Source organism: Galeopterus variegatus, unplaced genomic scaffold (genome assembly GCF_000696425.1).
Source record: "Galeopterus variegatus unplaced genomic scaffold, G_variegatus-3.0.2 Scaffold1447, whole genome shotgun sequence".
In the NCBI taxonomy this organism is placed as follows: domain Eukaryota; kingdom Metazoa; phylum Chordata; class Mammalia; order Dermoptera; family Cynocephalidae; genus Galeopterus; species Galeopterus variegatus.
Genome location: NW_007727558.1, coordinates 89,807 through 112,628, shown reverse-complemented (window position 1 = coordinate 112,628; position 22,822 = coordinate 89,807). Strand labels below are relative to the sequence as shown.

General features: G+C 34.7%; 1 protein-coding gene across 1 annotated transcript in view; it reads left to right on the top strand.

Moving 5' to 3' along the window:
- ASXL2 (additional sex combs like transcriptional regulator 2) overlaps positions 1-22,822 on the top strand; it is a 149,379-nt gene that overhangs the window by 113,944 nt on the left and 12,613 nt on the right. The window contains exons 6-10 of the mRNA XM_008577069.1: positions 5,051-5,166; positions 8,702-8,831; positions 9,558-9,701; positions 15,981-16,144; positions 22,218-22,314. Of these exons, the coding sequence (XP_008575291.1) occupies positions 5,051-5,166; positions 8,702-8,831; positions 9,558-9,701; positions 15,981-16,144; positions 22,218-22,314 (651 nt within the window). The remainder of the gene's footprint in view (positions 1-5,050; positions 5,167-8,701; positions 8,832-9,557; positions 9,702-15,980; positions 16,145-22,217; positions 22,315-22,822) is intronic.

Below are 22,822 nucleotides of genomic sequence, written 5' to 3'. Positions count from 1 at the left end.
CGGGAGCGCTGCTGCGCTCCCAGCACCACACTCTCCCGAGTGCACCACGGGCTCGGCCCCATAATTTGCATTTCTAATAGACTTTTAGATAGTGATGGTGCTGTTCTGGGTACGATACCTTAGGAATCACTGGTAAAGACATTGCAGTAATAATGGCAAAAGACCAGAAAGAACCCAAATATCTGTCAACAAAGTCTGGTGGAAGAAATATGGTACATCTACACAGTGAAGTTTTATGCAGCTATTGAAAAGAATGAGGAAGAGCTCTGTATTCTGTTCTATGGTATTCTTCAGGGTATATAAGTGAAAAAAAATCAAATGCTGGATAGTTAATAGTATAGGATTTTTTTGTTTAAAGAAATGAATTAAGGTATTAAAATATATATGCTATATTTTCACCAAAAAACAAAAATACGAATGAAAGAACAATGGAGGGATAAACAAAAAACCAACAAAAATGATTTCCAGCGGGGGTAGAGAGGTGTAATGGCTTAGAGGTATAGTGATTTAGTCAGGGAAGGGAGCTAGACTTATATGAAAGTCACTTGTTTTTATAGCTTTACACAATTAAAACAAGTTTTTAAAATGTACTTGCCAGAAATATGAAATTTAAAGCAAACTGAAATATGCATCAAATTTGTAGCATAATGACATAGATAATGACATAGATAAGTTACTGTAGTGTAATGACATAGATAATGACATAGGTAAGTTACTGTGGGAGGTATCTTAGGTGTGGGAGACCAGACACAAAGAAATCTTAAACTGCATTCAGTAGTCTTATTTTTAGTAATTACAGTATTGGTATTGGCTTCTTTGAAATTTTATATATAGAGAGAGAGAGCAAATTAATTATGTTAATGTTATTAGGAACCAGGTTTATCAGGGGCGAAGAAACAGGATAGAAATATAAAATCAGAAAAGTTAAGTGACAGCCCCAAAACTTTAAATTCAAATTTGGTATCTCAGTGTGAATTTCGTTTTCTCTTTCTAAAAGACTTGTTTTCTTGTTCCAACAGCTGAAAAATCCTAGAACAGTGGTAACCCAGTAGCAGTGAGCACCCCTAGTATGCAGAGTGTGGTCTTTTAATACTATTTCCAATTAAATGACATCAAGTCTTCTTAGAGAAGTGGCTGATCCAGGTCTGAGCAAAAAACTATGCAAGATTTACCTAGGACTTCTTTCTGTCGGATAACAGGGAAGCAGTCAAATACTGCTAGAGCCATGTCCCAAAGACAGTTTATAAATTGAAGGAGCTCCCAGTGTCTCAAAATGGAATAATTCAAGTGTCAGATCTTTAATAATTGTTTTTGATTTAAATATTTCAAATATATAAATACTTAATTGACAATACTTAAAAAAAAAAAAAAAACCTCATGAGTTTTAGGTACTTTTTCCTGAGGCTGCAAATTACCACAAGATAGATGGCTTAAAACAATAGAAATTTATTCTCTCACAGTTCTGGATGCCAGAAGTCTGAAAGTAAGATGTCAGCAGGGCCACTTTTCCTACATAGGCGTTAGGGGAGAAATCTGGTCCTTGCTTTTTCCAGCTTCTGGTGCTTGCTGACTAACTTGCTTTGTGGCTGTACTACTCCATTCTCTGCCTCTATCTTCACATTTCCTTCTCTTCTGTGTCTCTTATAAACTGACACTTGTTGTTCGATTTAAGATCAACCTAGATAATCCAGAATGATCTTTTCATCCCAAGATTCTTAACTTAATTATATCTGCCAAAACCCTTTTTCTAAATAAAGTAACATTCACAGTTTTGGGGGATTAGATTGTGGACATATGTTTTTGGTGACCAGCATTATCAGACCATGCAGGTACCCATTCATTATTCTGAAAATAAGGTTTGAATCTTGGCTCTGCGCCTTACTAGTTGTGTGTCCTTTGGCCATCTAGTTGAATTTCCTGATATGTAAAATTTAGATAATACTATCATAATACGCAGATGAATATTTACCTTGGAGATTATTTATGTGTAAATATATTTGAATCTTGGCTCTGCACCTTACTAGTTGTGTGTCCTTTAACCATCTAATTGCATCTAATTGAATTTCCTGATATGTAAAATTTAGATAATACTACCATAATACGCAGATGAATATTTACCTTTGAGATTATTTACGTGTAAATATATGTTCTTAAAAATATTTTCATATTTTTATTTGCATAGAAAATCACCATAAGGATGCCAGACTACTGTTATTTAGTTACCTCTGGAAGTAGAATTTAAGAAATTTGGGTGGGGTAGAAAGAGAACCTGTACATACCTTAGAGAGTAGTTATGAGATTTGGATGAATTCCTGTTAAAATGAACCTAGTACAATGTTTGGCACATAGAAGATACTTGGTTACTGCTGTTGCCTTTGAAGGTAGTTATGGTAGCTACTAAAAGGAATTATGAAGGATAAGTTTCTTGACATGTGTTTAAATCTTTGTGTTTTAAATCTTGTTTGCTGTTTGCAGAAGAATGTTTAAGTTTCATAGCTGTTGAGACCAGTCATCAGGGATATGCTCATCACTGGGGGGTCCTCTAATTTTCAAAATGTATTTCATTTGTGTAGTGATATGCTTGTGGTTTCATTTGTTAGAAAGGGCTTTTGCCTTAAGGGGATACATTCCAAGCAGTTTGCCCTGGCAGTTACAGATAACTTTATTGTCTCTTTTCCAGGTTACAAAGTAGAATTTTTATACTTTCTAATGGAATTATTTCAGTTTATTTGTTTCCTTTTTATAATCAGTCATTATTTGGGGCAAGTGAGGAAATGTATATTCTCAGATTTCTGCAAGACATTAAAAAGAAAATAAACATAGTTAAATACTAATAGTTTTAGCTTTTATTTTCATTGTGTCCCTTTAGAAACATGGACCAAATCAAAAAGACAGACAGTAACAAGTGTTGGCAAGAGTATAGAAAAAGTGCAACCTTTGTACATTCCTAGTGGAAGTGCAAAAATAGTTTAGCTGTTTTGGAAAACAGTTTGACAGTTCCTCAAAAAGTTAAACAGAGTTACTGTAAGACCCAGAAATTTCACTCCTAGGAATGAACCCAAGGGAATGGAAAACACATACACACAAAAACCTGCTTACAACTGTTCTTCATAACATTGTTCTTAATAGCCAAAAAGTGGAAGCAATTCAAGTGCTTGTCAGCTGATGAACGAATAAAATGTGGCATATGTACACTATGGAATACTGTTTCACAGTAAAAAGGAATGAAGTATTTATATGTCTTTACATGAATGAACTTTAGAACATTATGCTAAGTGAAAAAAGCTGGTCACAAAAGAGCACATATTTTATAATTCCATTATATGAAATGTCCAGAATAGGTAAATGCATAGTGACAGAAAGTAGATTAGTGGTGCCCTAGGAGTGGGGACATACATAGGTGAAGGGAAGGAGGAATGACAGCTAAGAGGTATGGCGTTTTTTTTGGGGGGGGTGAAAATTGATTGTGGTGATGGTTGCAGAACTTTGTGTATATACTAAAGGCTATTGAATTTTATTCTTTACATAGGTGAATTGTATGGTATGTAAATTATATTCAATAAAGCTGTTATTTTAAATAAGTTGGTCAACATCAAAGTGCACTGGGGATATAGTTTCCTTTTCCTACCCAACTATCTCAAAAATTATCCTATTCCATTTTTGTATTATGTATTACAGTGAATAATTTTTTTTTTAATATGTTAGTTCTTTCCCATATGTGATCCTTTTCATAAAGGTTGGGATACAGAGCTAAAGCTACGTATGATAAATAAGTCATCATCTTAATATTACCTGCTCTTATCTTCTTTAAATATAACTACTGTGTATTCCTTTCTTAGACATCTAAGAGTAACTTGAAATGCCATATTTCAAAAATATCAAGGTTATTGTATGTTAGTTCTTTCCCATATGTGATCCTTTTCATAAAGGGATACAGAGCTAAAGCTACGTATGATAAATAAGTCATCATCTTAATATTACCTGCTCTTATCTTCTTTATAACTACTGTGTATTCCTTTCTTAGACATCTAAGAGTAACTTGAAATGCCATATTTCAAAACTTGCCTATTTCAATTAGCTGTTCTTCCACATTTTCATGTCAGGTGGCTACCCTACCAGTACATACTTTAGATGGTATCTTAAAGCTTATTGGCCTTACCATGGATGCTACTTTGCTCTCCAGCCCTTTTCAGTCCAATTACTATGAAAAGAGGAAGACATTAGTAACATGCATTTTTCAAGTCATGACTAGCAGTAGTGGTTATAATTTCTTTTCTTTTTTTAAATAAATAAGTCTGAATTAACAGTTTCAGTGTTGTTCTTTATCTAAACAATACCCACACACTGTCAACTTTATAGAACATAAAAATGTACTTGCTATTTATTGTCAGAGGTATATAGGCTCTTGCAGGATGAACCCTCATTCACATGAGACTCAGGTTTGACTAAGCTCTGAAAGGCTATATGAAACAGCTAGTGATGAAGTAGAGTGGTTACATCCTGTGCAAACCTACATTGCTTCCATTAGAGAAATCTTAAAATGCCTTGTCACATTGGGAAACCTAAGTCTATTGATTTAAGAGATGAAGGAATGTAAGGATTAAATAACTGTGGTAGAGTTTTTGAGGTGGAATGGCCTTATTGCCTTCATTTTAAACTGTCAATCCAGGGCTCTTCCACCATGACATGTTGTCATTCGATTTGCCTTAAGAACGTAGACACTGTCCAAAGGTCTCTAATTTGATGACTCATGGTTTATATTCTACTTCCTGCTGCTTCTATCAATTCTATTGAAAAATTGAAGAATGAAAGGTAATGAATACTAACACCCATCCCTTCTCCATTCTACATCCTTCACTAGAGCTGCCTGAGGAAATAAACTGAAAAGGGAGGCTAGGCTGTTTACCTCAGAACTCCAAAAAGAAGATCTTTCCCAAAAGTGATTGATCACGGTTCTTAATACAGGTAGCCGGATGTGATTGGAGAAGGAATGGTGCTTGTTATCAACTCTGCTAACAAAAATTTTCACTGTTACTTTTTTTTCCTCTAGTATCATCTAGGTTGTCACAGCCATCCTCTCCCCAGTCAGGCTGCCCATCACCTACCATTCCAGCAGGTAAAGTCATTTCTCCATCACAGAAGCACAGCAAGAAGGCACTAAAGCAGGTAAGCCTTGCTAGTCTGTGTTTATCAGAATTACAGTTTCCCACATTAAAAATTCATGACTTTGGCAGTCATTGAAAATTTCTCAAAAGCTTTTACATTAGGCCTTTTTAAGAGGAGATCTCATACAGTATCCCAGTTCGGTTTTAGTAATTTATCCACCTCTGTGTATAATACCTGTTACAGGTTTTTGGTAGATACTCTTTATCACATTTTCAAGGTTCCTGATTTATTCCTAATTTACTAAGAAGTTTTTTGTATATTTTATGTTTTAATCATGAATAAGTGTTGAATTTTTTAGTCTTGTTTTCTTTGGGATTTATTGAAGTGATCAGGAAGACTTTTCTCTCTTAATCTTGTACAGAATTACACAGCTAGATTTTCTGATGTTATGCTATACTTAACTCTCTGGAAGAAACTACATGTTTGTTACATATTTTTTAAATATGTTACTGAATTTTTTGGTTAAGATTTTAGTTTGAATTTTGCAGTTTTCTTGTACTGTATCCTTATGTAATTTTTAAATCCTCATTATTCTAGCATCATAAAATAAGTTGTCTAGCTCTCTATTTTTCTGAACTTTGGAACAAAACTGTAGAAATTATCTTTTCCTTGAAAGTTTAGTAATAACGCCTTTTCAAATCATTTTCCTACCATTACAGTTTTATCTATTATGTCTCTTGGTTTTATGCTTTTTGAGCCAATTTTGGAAATTTTTTTTTAGAAAATGGTCTGTTTCACCAATTTTTTTCAAATATTGGTATAAAGTTGTATAGAGTATTCTTTTATATCTCCTTTTTGTTCCTCAGTATTGTTCATTTATAATGTATCTTTTTCCTAGTACTACTTGCCAAAGGTTTTTCTATTTTGTTGGGCTTTTCAAAGAACTAGCTTTGGATTTTTTTTGAAATGCAAATCACCAATAAATATAAACTCAATAGTATTTAAGAAAATATTAAAATAATGTTGCTTTTATCCTGAAATTTTGGTATAAAGAGCTTAATTATAAAAAGCATTAGCAAGTGTGTGGGAAAATGGTTACTCATTTGCTGGTAGAATATAGATTATTATAGCCACTTTGGAGAAAATATTTAAGAAAATATTAAAATAATGTTGCTTTTATCCTGAAATTTTGGTATAAAGAGCTTAATTATAAAAAGCATTAGCAAGTGAGTGGGAAAATGGTTACTCATTTGCTGGTAGAATATAGATTATTATAGCCACTTTGGAGAAAAATTTTGTAGTATCTGTTAAAATTTTAAATGCCCATATCCCGTGATTAAGCAGTTGAACATTTTGGAACTTATGTTAGAAAAATACATACACAAACACACAGAAAAATATTTGCATTTAAGTTTGTAATAGCAAGAACTTGCAGATAGCCTAATATGCACACACACACTCACAAAACAATGTTATATTTTTAATAGAGTTATGAATATGTATGTACACAGAAACACACACATATATATGTGTTAAAAAAGTTCAAATAGGAAATATAAATTGGTGACTTGTTGCATCTGAGAATTGTAGTTTAGCTTTGTGTTTGAATTAAATGGTAAAAATGTATTCATGTATCACTTGTATAACTAAAATTAGTAAAAATTTTTAATTACGTAGGTTTTAAATTGTTTAAACCAAAAGTGCTTTTATTAAAAGATACCCATAAATTCTATAAGTTTAATTACTGCCTCCCTGGGTATTCTGTAGCACTTATATTTTTGTAAGTTCTCTGGAAGATTTTAAGAAGTATAAGATGCTTGTTTTCCACAGGGTAAAAGCAAGCGTTTTCTCAAACCTTGTTAACTCATTCATGACACTTATACTACTGCTGTAGTATACTCCTGTAATCCTAACAGTCAAATATTGTATTTTCATTAGGGAATATCCGTATGGAATATTAGATTGTTGGTATGTAAAGTAGGTCCTTGCCTCCAGTGTATGTTTTTCATAGTATTGGGTGAGAAAAGTTTCTTAGATATTAGTTATCTTTTACCACAAATGAGGGTTGTTTTGTTGTTTGTTTATTAATTTTAAAATAGAATTAGAAATAGGGTTTGTAAACTACTGAGGGAAGGGAACCCGTGTACAATTCTTGATCAGAGAGTCTGTAAATTATTCTGCTTCTGTCGTGTGTCTGAATGTACATGATCATAGCTGAAATAAGTGGGATCAAGTGGTTCTATTAAATTTTGCATTAACCTGGAATGTTATGGGTAGTGAGTAGCAAGGGATGAATGAATACTGGTGGCTGATTGCAAAGAATGAGACTAAGCCATAATCAATGGTCAGACAACACTGCCTTTTTCTTTTTCTTTTTTTTTTTTTTGTCCTTTTTGAGACTGGCCGCACCGCACTCAGCCAGTGAGCGCTGTGAGCGCAAGGGTCATCCCTATGTAGGATCCGAACCCGCGGCGGGAGTGCTGCCACGCTCCCAGCGCTGCACCCTCCCGAGTGCACCACAGGCTCAGCCCAACACTGCCATTTTTTACACAGCATGCTTCTGCCTCACCTATTATAAATGTACATGAATCTAAGCCAGACATCCAACCCTCTCAGTTATTGTTCTCCATTGGCAGCTTAGAGCAGGGAGATCAGACGTTGCCACTGTGTCCATAGCATAGCCAGAGATAATGTGTGAATGTTAAGCAGGAGAATGCTATATTGGGAAAAGGGAACAGAAAACCAGAATTATTTCACACTTTTCTGCATGATGGTCTTGAAGGTTAAAGCTTGAAACTGGCAACTTACCAAAGTCATAAATTTTCCATTTTTTCCTGAAATTACTTTCTTGGTTTCTTTCTTTCTCTCTCTCTCTCTAAAACCTTGAATAAAAAAATTAGCTTCATATATTTCTGTGATTAAAATTTGGAAATTTCTTAGTTTTCCTGTTTATTTTAAATAGAATATTGCCAAGTGTATTCTATAAATTAAGAACCTCATAGAAATAAAAATATTCTGAAGTAGCCAGAAGAAACCACACTGTTCTTAGAACCAGTATTGTCTAGTCTTTCTTTCCTTCTGTTTACTGCATTGCTTCAAGTTGCTGAGATTTGGTAATGGGGCAGACCTCATTGCTCTTACTCAAGGTAACTCATGTAGTTATTTACAACCTTTTGTTCAAATGTAGCACCTCTGAAGCATGCATAAGCTATTTACATTTCTACATAGGGTTGATGCAAATAGGGCTCTTCTTGGTACAGCGCTTAGAATTCTGTTTCCAGAAATGATTGAAACATACAGTTCAGTGGTTACAAGATTGGGAAGCCCTTGGCTTACTGGTGATATTTCAGTTCTAACAAATGTTTATGACAATTTCTTACATTTATATAAAGGAGTAATACTGACAAAAGATATCCAAACTCTAAGAATCATTTAGGCCTTGTGTTTAGGTGGTATAATTTAGGTTTTTGTTGGCTTTGATAGATTCCAAAGAGATTGAATCATCAACATGCTTCTCACCACTTAAAAAGAAGTCAGTTGCTTTTATTATTACTAAAAATTGATTTGTTTCTTATAGTCAGTTTTCTTTTTATAGGCTCTAAAGCAGCAACAGCAGAAGAAGCAGCAGCAGCAGCAATGCAGGCCAAGCATGTCCATCTCCTCCAGCCAACATCTCTCTCTGAAAACTGTCAAAGCAGCCAGTGACTCTGTACCTGCCAAACCTGGTAGGCAGTTTGGGCATTTTTTTAATGGAAGTTTCTTTTTCCCAGTATTTTTGTGTTGGATTTCCAAATTTGTGTAATACATCATTTATTTTTAAGTTGCTATATTTATTTACATAATCCTTGTATGGCCATATCATCAGTATATATCCTCTCAGGATAAATGGGAAATTTTTAATGCAAAATGATCATGCAGTTATTAAAAAAATTCATCAATGGGGTTTGTATGTAAGAAGGAAATCAGTGACTAACTTCCAAGATGTCTAACCTAATAATATTTGGAAGCCTCTAGTTAGTAATCTCATAAATCTGATGCTTCCAAGAGCTCTTTACCAGTTCTCTCCTTTAAAAATAAGAAGTTTTCCTAAGAATATGTGTTACCTTTGAGTTTCCATTGGACATGTCTACAAGGCCTTTGGGTTTTTTGTTGTTGTTGCTTGTTTTATTTTTATTTCATCTAAATTGGTCTGGATACAGAATTTGTCTTTCAGAACTTTTCGTTTTTGTTAGAAAGGAAAATAATCACCAGAAACAAAAAATTATCACCTTTCTTCCTTCCAGGAAGATTTTTATTTTACTTTTTTGCTTTAATTTTCACATTCAAAACACATTAACGGGGTCACATTGCCTCATACATAACTGTTTACTTAGCATTAAATGATTATTTGATTAATTGATTTTTGTCTATAACCTCAGTGCTACTAGTCTTTACATATTTTTTTCCCCTAGTAATATGGGAAGGAAAGCAATCTGATGGACAGTCAAGCAGCCCCCAGAACTCAAACTCCAGCTTTTCTTCCTCAGTTAAAGTGGAAAATTCTTTGCTAGGCTTGGGGAAGAAGTCATTCCAGAGGGCTGAGAGACTCCACACAAGTAAGTTAGCTTACAAAGACTTTAGTTTTCATTGCCATGATTTGTCAGCTATGTGTTTGAAATTCATCAGCTATTTGGCTTAGTTTTAAGGCATGATTTGAATTATATAGCAAAGATTAGACATAATTTCTTTTTGTTGTTGTTCACATAATTACTTTTAAGACATGAAAAGAAATGTGGACAGAATTGATTGTCTTTTTCCCTTGTTTGTTATGCACTGTTCACCTTTGAGCTCTTGACTGTCTTCATGTTCTCACTTTCCTCCTCTTATCAAATTTTATTTCAGAGAAAGATTTGTTTTCAGCCATCTTGTGGTTTATTTCTTTCTGCCAAAAGGTTGCTTTGTCCAGCATTATTTATGTCTTATTTCTGTGTATAGAAAGAAAGGGGGGCTCATCATTGAATATGGAAAACTGAACCTTTCTTTCCCGCTCCTTCTGAAATCTCACTAAAAAGAGAATATGTGAATATAAAAGATTAAATTTACATAGATGACGAAAACGGGGGGACCACAGATAGGTAGGTGATGTCAAGAAATTTTGAAAGATGAGAACTGGATGGACAGGCTCATCATTGAATATGGAAAACTGAACCTTTCTTTCCCGCTCCCTCTGAAATCTCACTAAAAAGAGAATATGTGAATATAAAAGATTAAATTTACATAGATGACGAAAACGGGGGGGACCACAGATAGGTAGGTGATGTCAAGAAATTTTGAAAGATGAGAACTGGATGGACATTTTTAATGAGCCAAAGAGCAGTTGCCAGTAATAAGCAGGCCAGCGAAGGCTGCAGAACACCAGAAAAACTCAAGAATTGGAGATATGCTATGTCACAGCAGAGAAGGGCAAAGTATTGTGTTGAAAAGGTGGACCTTGTTTGAAAGTTAATAAGAAGCAGTTTGACGCCTCACCTCAGTAGGAGATAGGAGGTGAAATGGAACCAAAGAAACTCCAAATTCAGGGACACCACACATAGCTGAGGGCAGATGATGAGCAGCTAGGAAATATAAATATGGAATATTGATTCTCCTGCTTGGCTTCCAGAATGCTAGTAGGGAGGCATATTTCTACCACTATTGCTTCTTTTCTTCTCTCACCGTGCTCCAGCAGGAGATTGGTGAATTGGTACCTAAAGAAATTAAATAGCCTCAGCAAAATCTCAGAACAAAATCTTCAGGCAAATTTATAGGTTCCCAACTAAAGAGAGGTCATCTTGATAACACTTCAATGAAGCCCACCAGTCTACAAGACCCACCCATGCACCCAAAATTTCCAGTTAGCTTTTTAGTGCTTCTCTTTTAATTTTGATTACTAGGATCACCTTTGAAGAAAACTTCCATCATGGGAGACAGAATGTGAAGTATAGAAACTCAGAGGAAACAGACTCCAGGAAGGAGAACATTTAAAACAAGTAACTTTAAAAATTACGGTATCCTCAGAAATAAATAAGAAAATAAAGAGTTCCTGTATATTAAATAAATATGGTAGCTGAAATTAAAAATTATTTTGGAAATATTGAAAGATATACTTGAAGAAATTTCCTGGAAAATATGTGAAAGAGAAAAAGAGAGGTTCAATAGGAGAAAAAAGATAAGAAAATTGGGACACCTGTTCAGGTTGTCCAATGTCATAAATAGTAAGACTGTCAGAAAGGAAGCACAGAAGTTGAAAGGATAGTAAATGATAAGAGAAGCAATATAAGAGCGTTTCTTAGAATTGAAAGCCACAGGATTTCAGATTGAAAGTACATAGTAGATGTCAAGAAACATGAATAAATGTTTGGCATAAATAATATGCCAAAGCACATTCTTTTGAATAATGAGAAGGTTCCAAAAGGCTCTAGAAAGAAAAAAATACTTCACATACAAAGATTCAAGAATTGGGATTTCAGGCATCTCAGCAGCAACATGGAAGCTAAAAGACAATGCAGCTTGCTGACATATTCTGAGGAAAATTTTATTCTATGTTCATTTACATATTCCAGACCCATTCAAACTATTAAGTGTGAGAATAGAATTAATATTTTCAGACAAATGCTTCATAAAAACCTGGTTTGATTCTAGGTGGGATTCGAAATTGATACATTTTTCTTAAAGGCAATATCTGCCATATTTAAACTGAATATTCCCTTTGCTTATCAATTTCAGTGCTAAGTATTAAAAATATTCTTTTATTTAACAAATACTAAAAGAAAGTATACTAAAATGCCAAACACAGGTTTAGAGTCCTAGGGATACAAGGATGAATAGAACAAAGTTCCTTCCTTATGGAGTCTATATTCTACTTAAATTCAGTTAAAATCACAATTTTAGTATTTTCATTCAATTGCAATAAAAATGTGGAGGCACAAAATTGAGAAGTATGGACTGAGAATTTCTAATGTATATGGAAAACTAGGAAAAATTAACCATCAAAAAAAGAAGGCAAGGTGTATTTAAGTTTGACTTAATGGCTGAGAAGTATGTGAAAGTTTTTTATTTTTTGTTTTTTAGTGGCTGGGCAGTACGGGGGTGAAAGTTCATTTTCTTTCATACAAATGGGGCATTAAGGGAAATAGTGTGGGAATACTGACAACATAGGTGCAGTGAATATTTTCAAAATACATGGAAGAAGTTCATTTTCTGTAAAACATAAATGATAATACTAAATTAGATAATTTACATGAAACATTTTCAGCTAACTGGTATAATTTAACTTTAATAAAATTGATAGTATATCATACCCAAGATTCAGTCAGAATAAATGTAGCTCATCTTTGAAATATAACATTAAGGCAACCTAAAGTGAAAATAAGTAGGCTCAATTTTGCAAAAATTAGAGGACTTAAATTAGCCACCTTGTCTGTGGCACATAAAAGTATCTTTAGGGTGCAGTTTGATCAATACTAGAGAATAATTTACAACTGCTTCTCAGTCTCATGTAAGAGTTAAATTAAAATTTTGACTTGTCTGATTCAGATGTGAAGGTACAATGAATGCAAAAATGGTGAAAATTATTCAAATAACACTGGCACGTCAATTCCATGAGTTATATGGGAAAGGGAAACTGGGCTGTTGCTTTCTGGTCTATAGAGGCTTTGCAGCATTGTTTATACTGACAGAAAACTGGTAGCCACCTACATGATCATCAGTGGCAGTCCAGTTAAATTAATCGCGGTATATATGATGGAATACTATGCAGCTTTTCTAAAAGAAAGATGTTAGATTTGTAGGTGATAATTTGAAAGATAATCAACGTATTCAGTGAAATTAAAAACAAAATATGGTTAGTGTGTATAGTATGATTTCATTTTTTTTTTAATTTAAAATGTCTTTTTTGGCAGGAAGACTAGAGTTTGAATACAGAAAGCTTTACTTTTCATTTTATATCTTTTGGTAGTATTCAGATATTTTTGGATACTTACCTTTACCTCTCAGGTACTATTTTTATTATTCAGTTTGAAAAGATTTTAAAGTTTTTATTGTAATTTCTTCTTTATCCCAGGAGTTATTTTGAAGTTTGTTGTTGTTGTTGTTAATTTCCAAATATATAGGGATTTTTGTTTATGTTTTTGTTAGGAACTTTTAAATACCTCTGGTCAGAGATCATAGGACTGTATGATATCTATACCTACGTAGTGATAAACAACAGATTCTGAAGCCACAATGTTTGGGTTCAAATTCCTGTTCTGTAACTTGATAGTGTAATTTGGGTAAATTACCATATCTGGGCCTCACTGTCTTCATCTGTGAAATGGGGTAATAATAGTTACCTACTTCATAGGGTTGTGTGAAAATGAGTTAATATATGTAAATGCTTAGAATCGTGCCTGGTACTTAGAAAGTCCTATATAAGTGTTTGCTGCTGCTGTTACTGTTACTTTTGTAAGATTTTCCTTCTTAAGTACAATTTTTTAAGAACTTTGTTTAGAGCAAGTTTCTTGGTATTAAATGCCCTCAGTTGTTACTTATCTTTATAAATGTCTTTGTTTCATGTTCATTCTTGAAGGATAGTCTGGTGGACATACCATTGTAGGTTGATGGCTATTTTCTTTCAACATTTTATAGATATTATCTACTTTGTTCTAAATTCCTTTGTTAAGAATTTTACTGCCCTTCTGTTGTTGCTTTTTATGAAATCTTCCCCTTGTGGATGCCTTCAAGCTAATTTCTTTGTCTTTGATAAACACTTTTACTAAGCTGGGTCTCAGCTTGAATTTTTTTTTTTACTTGGAATATGTTATGCTTCTAGGTCTTTAGATTTGTAGTTTTCATTAGTTATTGTAAATCTACAACTGTCAATTCATTCAATATTGCCTTTTTTCTATTTTTTCAAATTTTCTCTTTCTTGGTCTCTACTCAAGCATATGTTAGACCTTCTCATTCTGTCATGTTTTTGCCAAACCTCTCATAATATTTTATCTGATCTCTTTCTCTAACATTCGATAAATTATTTGGCTATATATTCTAGATTATAGCTCCCTCTTTAACACTGTTAAACTGCTGTTTAATCCAATTCATCCATAGTACCTGATTTAAACAATTTTTATTCTATATTTCTACAAGTTCCTTTTTTTTTTTTTTCCCCTTTTTGTCTTTTTTACTGACCGGCAACGGGATCGCAACCCTTGGTGTTGCATCTGCACCACGCTCAGCGAGTGAGCGGGAACTGGTCTCCACATGGGATCCGAACCCTCGGCAGGAGCGCCGCCGCGCTCCATCTGCACCACGCTCAGCCAGTGAGCGGGAACTGGTCTCCACATGGGATCCGAACCCTCGGCAGGAGCGCCGCCGCGCTCCCAAGCGGCGCACTCTCCAGGGCGCCACCGGGACGGCCCAAGTTCCTTTTTTTTTTTTTTTAAGTCTGTCTATTCATTCCTGATTGTTTTGTCCTCATCTTTGGAATTATATTCGATATTTCTTTAAACATTTTATACATTGCTATTTGGTATTCTATGTATCTAATAGGTTCAGTACTTCTAGGTCTAAATTTGTTATTTCTAGTTTCTAATGACCCAGTTATAGTGACATAACTTCTGATTTGTTGGATAATTTTTGTGAGGTAGTGCTAGATTTTAATTTGTAGGAATCCTGCAGGCCTAACCAGATGGGAATTCTTTCTTCTGGAGAAGTATTACTTTTGGTTGTGCTTCAGCCAGGAGCCAGAGAGTATCCACATCAAAGATCATGTAGCTTTGTGCAAGTAATTCTAAATATAGAATTCTGGGTCCTGGAGTCCTGTGCTCATTAAAATTTTGCTAGATGTTGTTAAATTTTCTTTTTTGTTTTGGTGGCTGGCCAGTAAGGGGATCTGAATACCTGACATTGGTGTTTTTTGTTAAATTTTCCTCGGTAAGATTATACTGATTTCAGCCCACTGGCAGTATTTGAAAGTGCTTTTTGCTTTTTTCCTGCATATTCCTATCACTATATTGCAATATTTGCCATTTTAATAGACAAAAAATATTTTTGTTCAGTGGTTTAACTTGCATTTCTTTATTAATATCTTAGCATCTTCTTATGGTTAGGAGACTATGAATTAATTGCCCATTACTTCCCTTTGCTCATTTTTCTCTTGGTGGTATTTGTCTTTCTTTGTCTTATTGATTTGTAAATGTACTTTTCATGTGAAGAACAGTAACCTTTTGTAATGGCTTGCAATTTTTTTTCCAAGTTAGTCTTTTGTTTATATATATATATAAAAACATATATATATAAAACATAAGTATGTATTTGAATTCTTTGGGTATTCACATCTCTGTTTTCTGAAAGACTAACCTTCTGGTTGTGGGCACGTTTCCTGAAACCACTAAGCTATTCAATCAATAACTATGCAAGTTAAAATTTTTAGCTACGCAAATTAAAATCAGTGGAAAAAAATTCTCATGAGAAGAAGAAAAGGGCGTCAATATGATTTGTAGATTTGGATTTTCTATTTTTTTTAGATATTCTGTGTATGTGTATGTATCATTTATCATGAACTTCTTCAGTTTCTTTTGGGAAATAATCTAGTCTCAAACACAAAATGTAGTTTTAGTCTTGCATAAGATCCTCTTATATAGACTTTGTTATATTTTTGCAGAGAAGATAAATTGTATTCATTTAATCTCTATAAATGAAAAAAAATTTTCTTTGTTAGTATTAGAAGAGATTTCTAAGATCCTTAAGTGTTCCCTTTTTCACAGTGTGATATTTAAGTGCTTACAACTGTGGTTTTTTGCACTGCACAGCAAGCTATAATCAGGGTAGAAACAGGACTGTGAAGGAGGTCCAAATGATTCTTTTCCATATTTTTGTAGGGCAAATGAAAAGGACTAAATGTGCTGACATTGATGTTGAAACTCCAGACTCCATTCTGGTTAATACAAATCTGCGAGCACTGATCAACAAACACACCTTTTCAGTCCTTCCTGGAGATTGCCAACAGCGACTGCTTTTACTCCTTCCAGAGGTGGATCGACAGGTGTGTCATTTCAAGCATGGGCAATTTTATAACCCATCTGGGCTTCTTTCACATGTCACCTTTAGAACTCCTTAAGATTTTTAAAAATCTTTTTATGTATACCTGTAAAGAAGTGGTATTAATGGTACTAAACAAGAAATAAGAATATTTTTTATGTAAGTGTCTTAATAGATGGGCTTTTAAGCCTTATAAAAAATAAAAACCACTCTCTTAGCAGAATGTCAAGATTATGGAATAAATTTGACTAGCTATCATATTAGGACATAGACATCCATAGAATACAGTTTGGCTGTACCAGCCAGCAAAGAAAAAGAGAGAGAGGGGCCAGCCCAGTGGCGCACTCGGTAGAGTGCGGCACTTGGGGGTGCGGCCGCGCTCCCGCCGAGGGTTCGGATCCCATATAGAGACCGGTCCGCTCACTGGTTGAGCGCGGTGCGGGCGCGACACTGAGGGTTGCGATCCCGTTACTGGTCACAAAAAAGACAAAAAGGAAAAAAAAAAAAAGAAAAAGAGAGAGAGACATAGAATACGTTTCAGGAAGAAGAGTTGTCTTGGTCCACTATCAGCAAGATGTGGGCCAGTGCCTCAGTGGAGTGGGAAATGTCAGGAATAAACCAAAAACATGGGTTCAGATAAATAGATACATCTGGAAGGACACACAACATGGAATAACAATGGTAGGATTAAGAATGTTCATTATTTTTATTCTTTCATTAAATTTTTCTAAAAGAAACATTTATTGCTTTTTATAATAAAGAACTTAAAACCCAATATAAGCTATACTTTAAAAAAAAGTAGCAAGAAGAAATACTAAAGGTTTGGGAAGAGTCAAAACAAAAACCAGAGAGGTTTAGCTTGATCAGGAGTAAGGTAAATGTCTGAGACTTAGGATTTCATTGAGGAAAGAGTGACTAGCAAGTCACTCCTCCTTCTCATCTTCTGTTTGCTCCTCTGTGAGAGGACCATTATGATTTTCTAAAGTTTTATTCATATCTGAAATTTTTTTTAATTTATTATTATTTCCAAACACATACTACATTCTGAGTAATGTGATAGGTCCTCCTGCCCCCCACTGCCTTTTTTAATAAAACAAGATAAGAAGGTGTTTTCCTTAGTTTACAGTAAGAGATTAACAGAATAAGCAAGTTACACAAATATATATTTAATTGACTATAAAGTCAAAACTAAATCTTTCTAATTCTGAAAATTGTCTTTTCACTAAACTACATTGACACCAATTTCACAGTACTATGTCAAAGCAGGTCAGGGTCCATTGTCCAGAGAATCCAGCAATAGGGACAAATAAGTAAAACTGGTCCTTCCCAGTGATGCTTTCCCTATCATAACTTTTCTTGGAGAAATTATAGCTTTGGGGATGCCCGGTTCTTGGTTAGAACAAATTAGGAGACTGACATTTCAGCAGGATTTTTAAAGAACCTCATTGGGGATCTCTCTCTTTGTCTTTTTTTTAAGACGCAGTGTTATTGGGCTGAGAATAATAGTACAGGACCTAACTGAAGGCCTACTTATGGAACTCTAATGCCAGTTACTCAGAACTGTTTTTTGATTGACGGCCTTTATCCTATCTCAGTCTAGAGAATTGCCACGTATAATTTTAGAGTTAAAAGGAGCCTTAGAGGTTATCTGGTTCAGCTTCCCATAGAGTGTAATCCTATGGGGTATTCTTAACAGGAGGTTACTTGGCCAGTCTTTTTCAGTTATTAATATGGTGGGAACACATAGTAGTCTGAGCAATATTGTTCTTATGTATGGAGTATGGAGTTCTGATTAAGTGAAATACAGCTGATGGTGAAGTTGAATTTCACTTAATCAGAACTCCATACTCCATACATAAGAACGGTTGTATGAAATTCGAGGTGTTTATAAAGAATTCTGGTTGTCACTAGGATGAAAAGTTGGAAATGATACTTCAGTGTATGGACTATGCAACAATGAACAGTAGAAAATATTATTTTAGACCAGAGAAAAAACATAAGGGAGGGTTGGATTAAAACATTTCTCTTCTGATGTGTTTGAAGCTCCATCATGTGGAAGAGGTAAACTTCTTTCTTTCTCTGGNAGAGAGAGACATAGAATACGTTTCAGGAAGAAGAGTTGTCTTGGTCCACTATCAGCAAGATGTGGGCCAGTGCCTCAGTGGAGTGGGAAATGTCAGGAATAAACCAAAAACATGGGTTCAGATAAATAGATACATCTGAAAGGACACACAACATGGAATAACAATGGTAGGATTAAGAATGTTCATTATTTTTATTCTTTCATTAAATTTTTCTAAAAGAAACATTTATTGCTTTTTATAATAAAGAACTTAAAACCCAATATAAGCTATACTTTAAAAAAAAGTAGCAAGAAGAAATACTAAAGGTTTGGGAAGAGTCAAAACAAAAACCAGAGAGGTTTAGCTTGATCAGGAGTAAGGTAAATGTCTGAGACTTAGGATTTCATTGAGGAAAGAGTGACTAGCAAGTCACTCCTCCTTCTCATCTTCTGTTTGCTCCTCTGTGAGAGGACCATTATGATTTTCTAAAGTTTTATTCATATCTGAAATTTTTTTTAATTTATTATTATTTCCAAACACATACTACATTCTGAGTAATGTGATAGGTCCTCCTGCCCCCCACTGCCTTTTTTAATAAAACAAGATAAGAAGGTGTTTTCCTTAGTTTACAGTAAGAGATTAACAGAATAAGCAAGTTACACAAATATATATTTAATTGACTATAAAGTCAAAACTAAATCTTTCTAATTCTGAAAATTGTCTTTTCACTAAACTACATTGACACCAATTTCACAGTACTATGTCAAAGCAGGTCAGGGTCCATTGTCCAGAGAATCCAGCAATAGGGACAAATAAGTAAAACTGGTCCTTCCCAGTGATGCTTTCCCTATCATAACTTTTCTTGGAGAAATTATAGCTTTGGGGATGCCCGGTTCTTGGTTAGAACAAATTAGGAGACTGACATTTCAGCAGGATTTTTAAAGAACCTCATTGGGGATCTCTCTCTTTGTCTTTTTTTTAAGACGCAGTGTTATTGGGCTGAGAATAATAGTACAGGACCTAACTGAAGGCCTACTTATGGAACTCTAATGCCAGTTACTCAGAACTGTTTTTTGATTGACAGCCTTTATCCTATCTCAGTCTAGAGAATTGCCACGTATAATTTTAGAGTTAAAAGGAGCCTTAGAGGTTATCTGGTTCAGCTTCCCATAGAGTGTAATCCTATGGGGTATTCTTAACAGGAGGTTACTTGGCCAGTCTTTTTCAGTTATTAATATGGTGGGAACACATAGTAGTCTGAGCAATATTGTTCTTATGTATGGAGTATGGAGTTCTGATTAAGTGAAATACAGCTGATGGTGAAGTTGAATTTCACTTAATCAGAACTCCATACTCCATACATAAGAACGGTTGTATGAAATTCGAGGTGTTTATAAAGAATTCTGGTTGTCACTAGGATGAAAAGTTGGAAATGATACTTCAGTGTATGGACTATGCAACAATGAACAGTAGAAAATATTATTTTAGACCAGAGAAAAAACATAAGGGAGGGTTGGATTAAAACATAAGTTGGAAATGATACTTCAGTGTATGGACTATGCAACAATGAACAGTAGAAAATATTATTTAGACCAGAGAAAAAACATAAGGGAGGGTTGGATTAAAACATTTCTCTTCTGATGTGTTTGAAGCTCCATCATGTGGAAGAGGTAAACTTCTTTCTTTCTCTGGAAAGCAGATTAGGGGTTAAAATAACTCAGTATCTGGAGGGTTAAACTGCAGAATGGATTGACTTGCAGTAGAGTAAATTGTTCATCACGGGAATATTCAAGTGGAGACTGGATGAACTGTTCTCATAGGGAAGCCTATTACCCTTGTCCCAACTCTCTAAAGCATGAGTCAGCAGTCAGCAACTCCAGCCCACTGGGCAATTTCAGCCCACTGCCTGTTTTTGTTTATAAAGTTTTATTGGCATCCAGCCACTCCTGTTAGTTTGCATATTGTCCATAGCTATCTCTGTGCTACAATAGCAGAGTTGAGTAGTTGCAACAGAGGCCATATGGCCTACAATGCCTAAAGTATTCACAGTCTAGTTCTTTATAGAAAGTTTACCAGTTTCTACTGTAGAGCCAGGGGAAGATAATGTTGCCCCAGATAGGTTGGAAAGTAAAGTGGGTTAGAAAGAGTTTCTCAGTCCCTAGGATGTTCAAATAGGTTCCTAAACTTTCTTCAGAAAATTGTTTTGGGGCCGGCCCGGTGGCGCACTGGAGAGTACGCCGCCTGGGAGTGTGGCGGCGCTCCCGCCGAGGGTTCGGATCCCATGTGGAGACCGGTTCCCGCTCACTGGCTGAGCGTGGTGCGGGCGCAATACCGAGGGTTGCGATCCCGTTGCCGGTCCCCAGTACGGGCACGACACCGAGGGTTGTGATCCCGTTACCGGTTAGTAAAAAAGACAAAAAGGAAAAAAAAAAAAAGAAAATTGTTTTGGACTTAAAATTTACAGTTAGCTTTTTAATCCACCTTTATTTGTTTTTTCTGCATATTGTCTGTATGTGAGGTTCAACTTTATTTTCTCTTAGATGGATAGGCAGTTGTTTCAGCACTATATATAGCCATCTTTTTCTCACTGTTTGAAATACCATTTTTGTTATATATTCTGTTCATATATATGTGGTGTGCACTTATAGGCACTCTCACCTCTTCCACTCATTTCTTTGTTCACTCTAATACCAGTAATGGAGTTTTGATTGTAGTGGCTTGGTTTGGTACATTTAAAAGTTGGAAAGGCAATTCCCTTTTCCCAATTTTTTTATTATTTATTTTTTTCCATATGAAGTTTAAGATCATTCAATTTATGAAAAATATGCTTACGAATTCTGATAGGAATGAAGATATTAATTTTGGGGAGAATGGTGCTTTTATTAAGTTTTCCCATCCAAGTTTCTTTTTTTTTATAGATCTTGTGGTTTTTGTCCTTAAATAAGATTTTACAGTTTTTAACCAAGACAAGGAGATCGAAAATCTCTAATATAAAGAAGAATTTTAAAACCTTTTGGCAAATAATCACAAATCTAGTCAGTGGAGAGATATATTAGGGGAAATATTTTTAACGTGTGACAGTAAGTATTAGTGTATGATATGTGAAGGATTCTCACAAATTGATATTAAAATAAGCAGCCTAATAGAAAAAAGTGAGAAAATGATAGGAATTGGCAATTTACAGGATCGCGAGTGTAAATCTTCAGTAAACGTGCGAAAAGACTCACAAACACTCCAGTAGTCAAGAAAATGTTTCCCGTTTCAAACCTGTTAGATAGGCAAAAATTTAATAGCATGTTAATGTTTACCTCTGGCGGGGAAAAAGTATATTTGTATATTGCTGGTAGAAATGTCTGCTGGTTTAGCCTTTTTTGGAAAGTAATCTGATAATATCTAGTTACACACACACACACACAAATATTCTTTGTTCTAGGAAGATATCCCTTAGAAATAAAAGTACTAGTATATTCATCTCTACCAGGATGCTCATTGTAGCTTTGTTCATTATGGGAAAACATTGGAAACTATATGTCTGTTGTTTGGGAACTGGTAAATTAATTGAGGTATATTCATACAGTGAAGTAATATGCAGCCATTATAAAGTAGCTAAAACTGTGCCGGTTGACTTAGAGAGACTTCCACAGTGTATCCTGTGAAAAAAGTACGATGCAGAGCAGTGTATATAACTTGGTCCTCCTTTTCTAAAACAAGCACCGTCAGAAAAAAAACTGTTACATATGTATTTATTTACGTGTGGTTCTGTGAGCAGGTTTTTAATCATTGGGGAATGGAGTTGAGAGGGAAAAGGGAGGAGAGGTAAAAGGACAGGAATATTTTAGAACAAAATGATAGTACATTAAAAATCATATTACATAAGCAGCATGGTATGAAATAGTCATGTTTTTATAAAATTAAATGTACATACATTCTTTTCTAAAATGAAAAGAAAGCCAAATACTACATGATACCTTTTGCTTACTTTGTAAGCTTTCCTTGGCTTATTCTTCGACCCAGGTTGGTCCAGATGGTCTGATGAAGTTAAATGGCTCAGCACTTAACAATGAATTCTTCACGTCAGCAGCCCAAGGCTGGAAGGAAAGACTCTCAGAAGGTAAGTGTGCTACCTCATGTTTCTCCCACTATGTGTGTACACTTGGAGCTACTGTGAGGGCATATTGGCACCTCTCCACCTCATCAGGTATTTGAGCAATTTTGGAAGGTAAAGGACAAGGTGTTTCCATAGGGTAGATTAGCTGTACTGTGTGAAACACATTGTTAGACTTTTATCTAGAGCCTTGCAGCCTGGTTGACTCCAAGTAGAGTCCAGCAATATGTTTCTTTAATGATTTTAACTCACCTGAGAAACTAAAACATGCAGATTTTTAGGCCCTATTCATAAAGATTCTGATTCATTAATTCTAGATTAATGCCTAGGAATTGAAATTTTAAGAAGGTTCCTAATTAGCAGAGTATAGAATTAGACATATTTCATGTGCTGTAAATCAGAGTTTGGTAAACAGTGAGATAACCTCTTTATTACTTCTCAACCTCACTGAAACTGACAGTAAAAAGAATCAGTGAGAACTTTTTAAAAAATCACTTTATTGAGATATATTTCT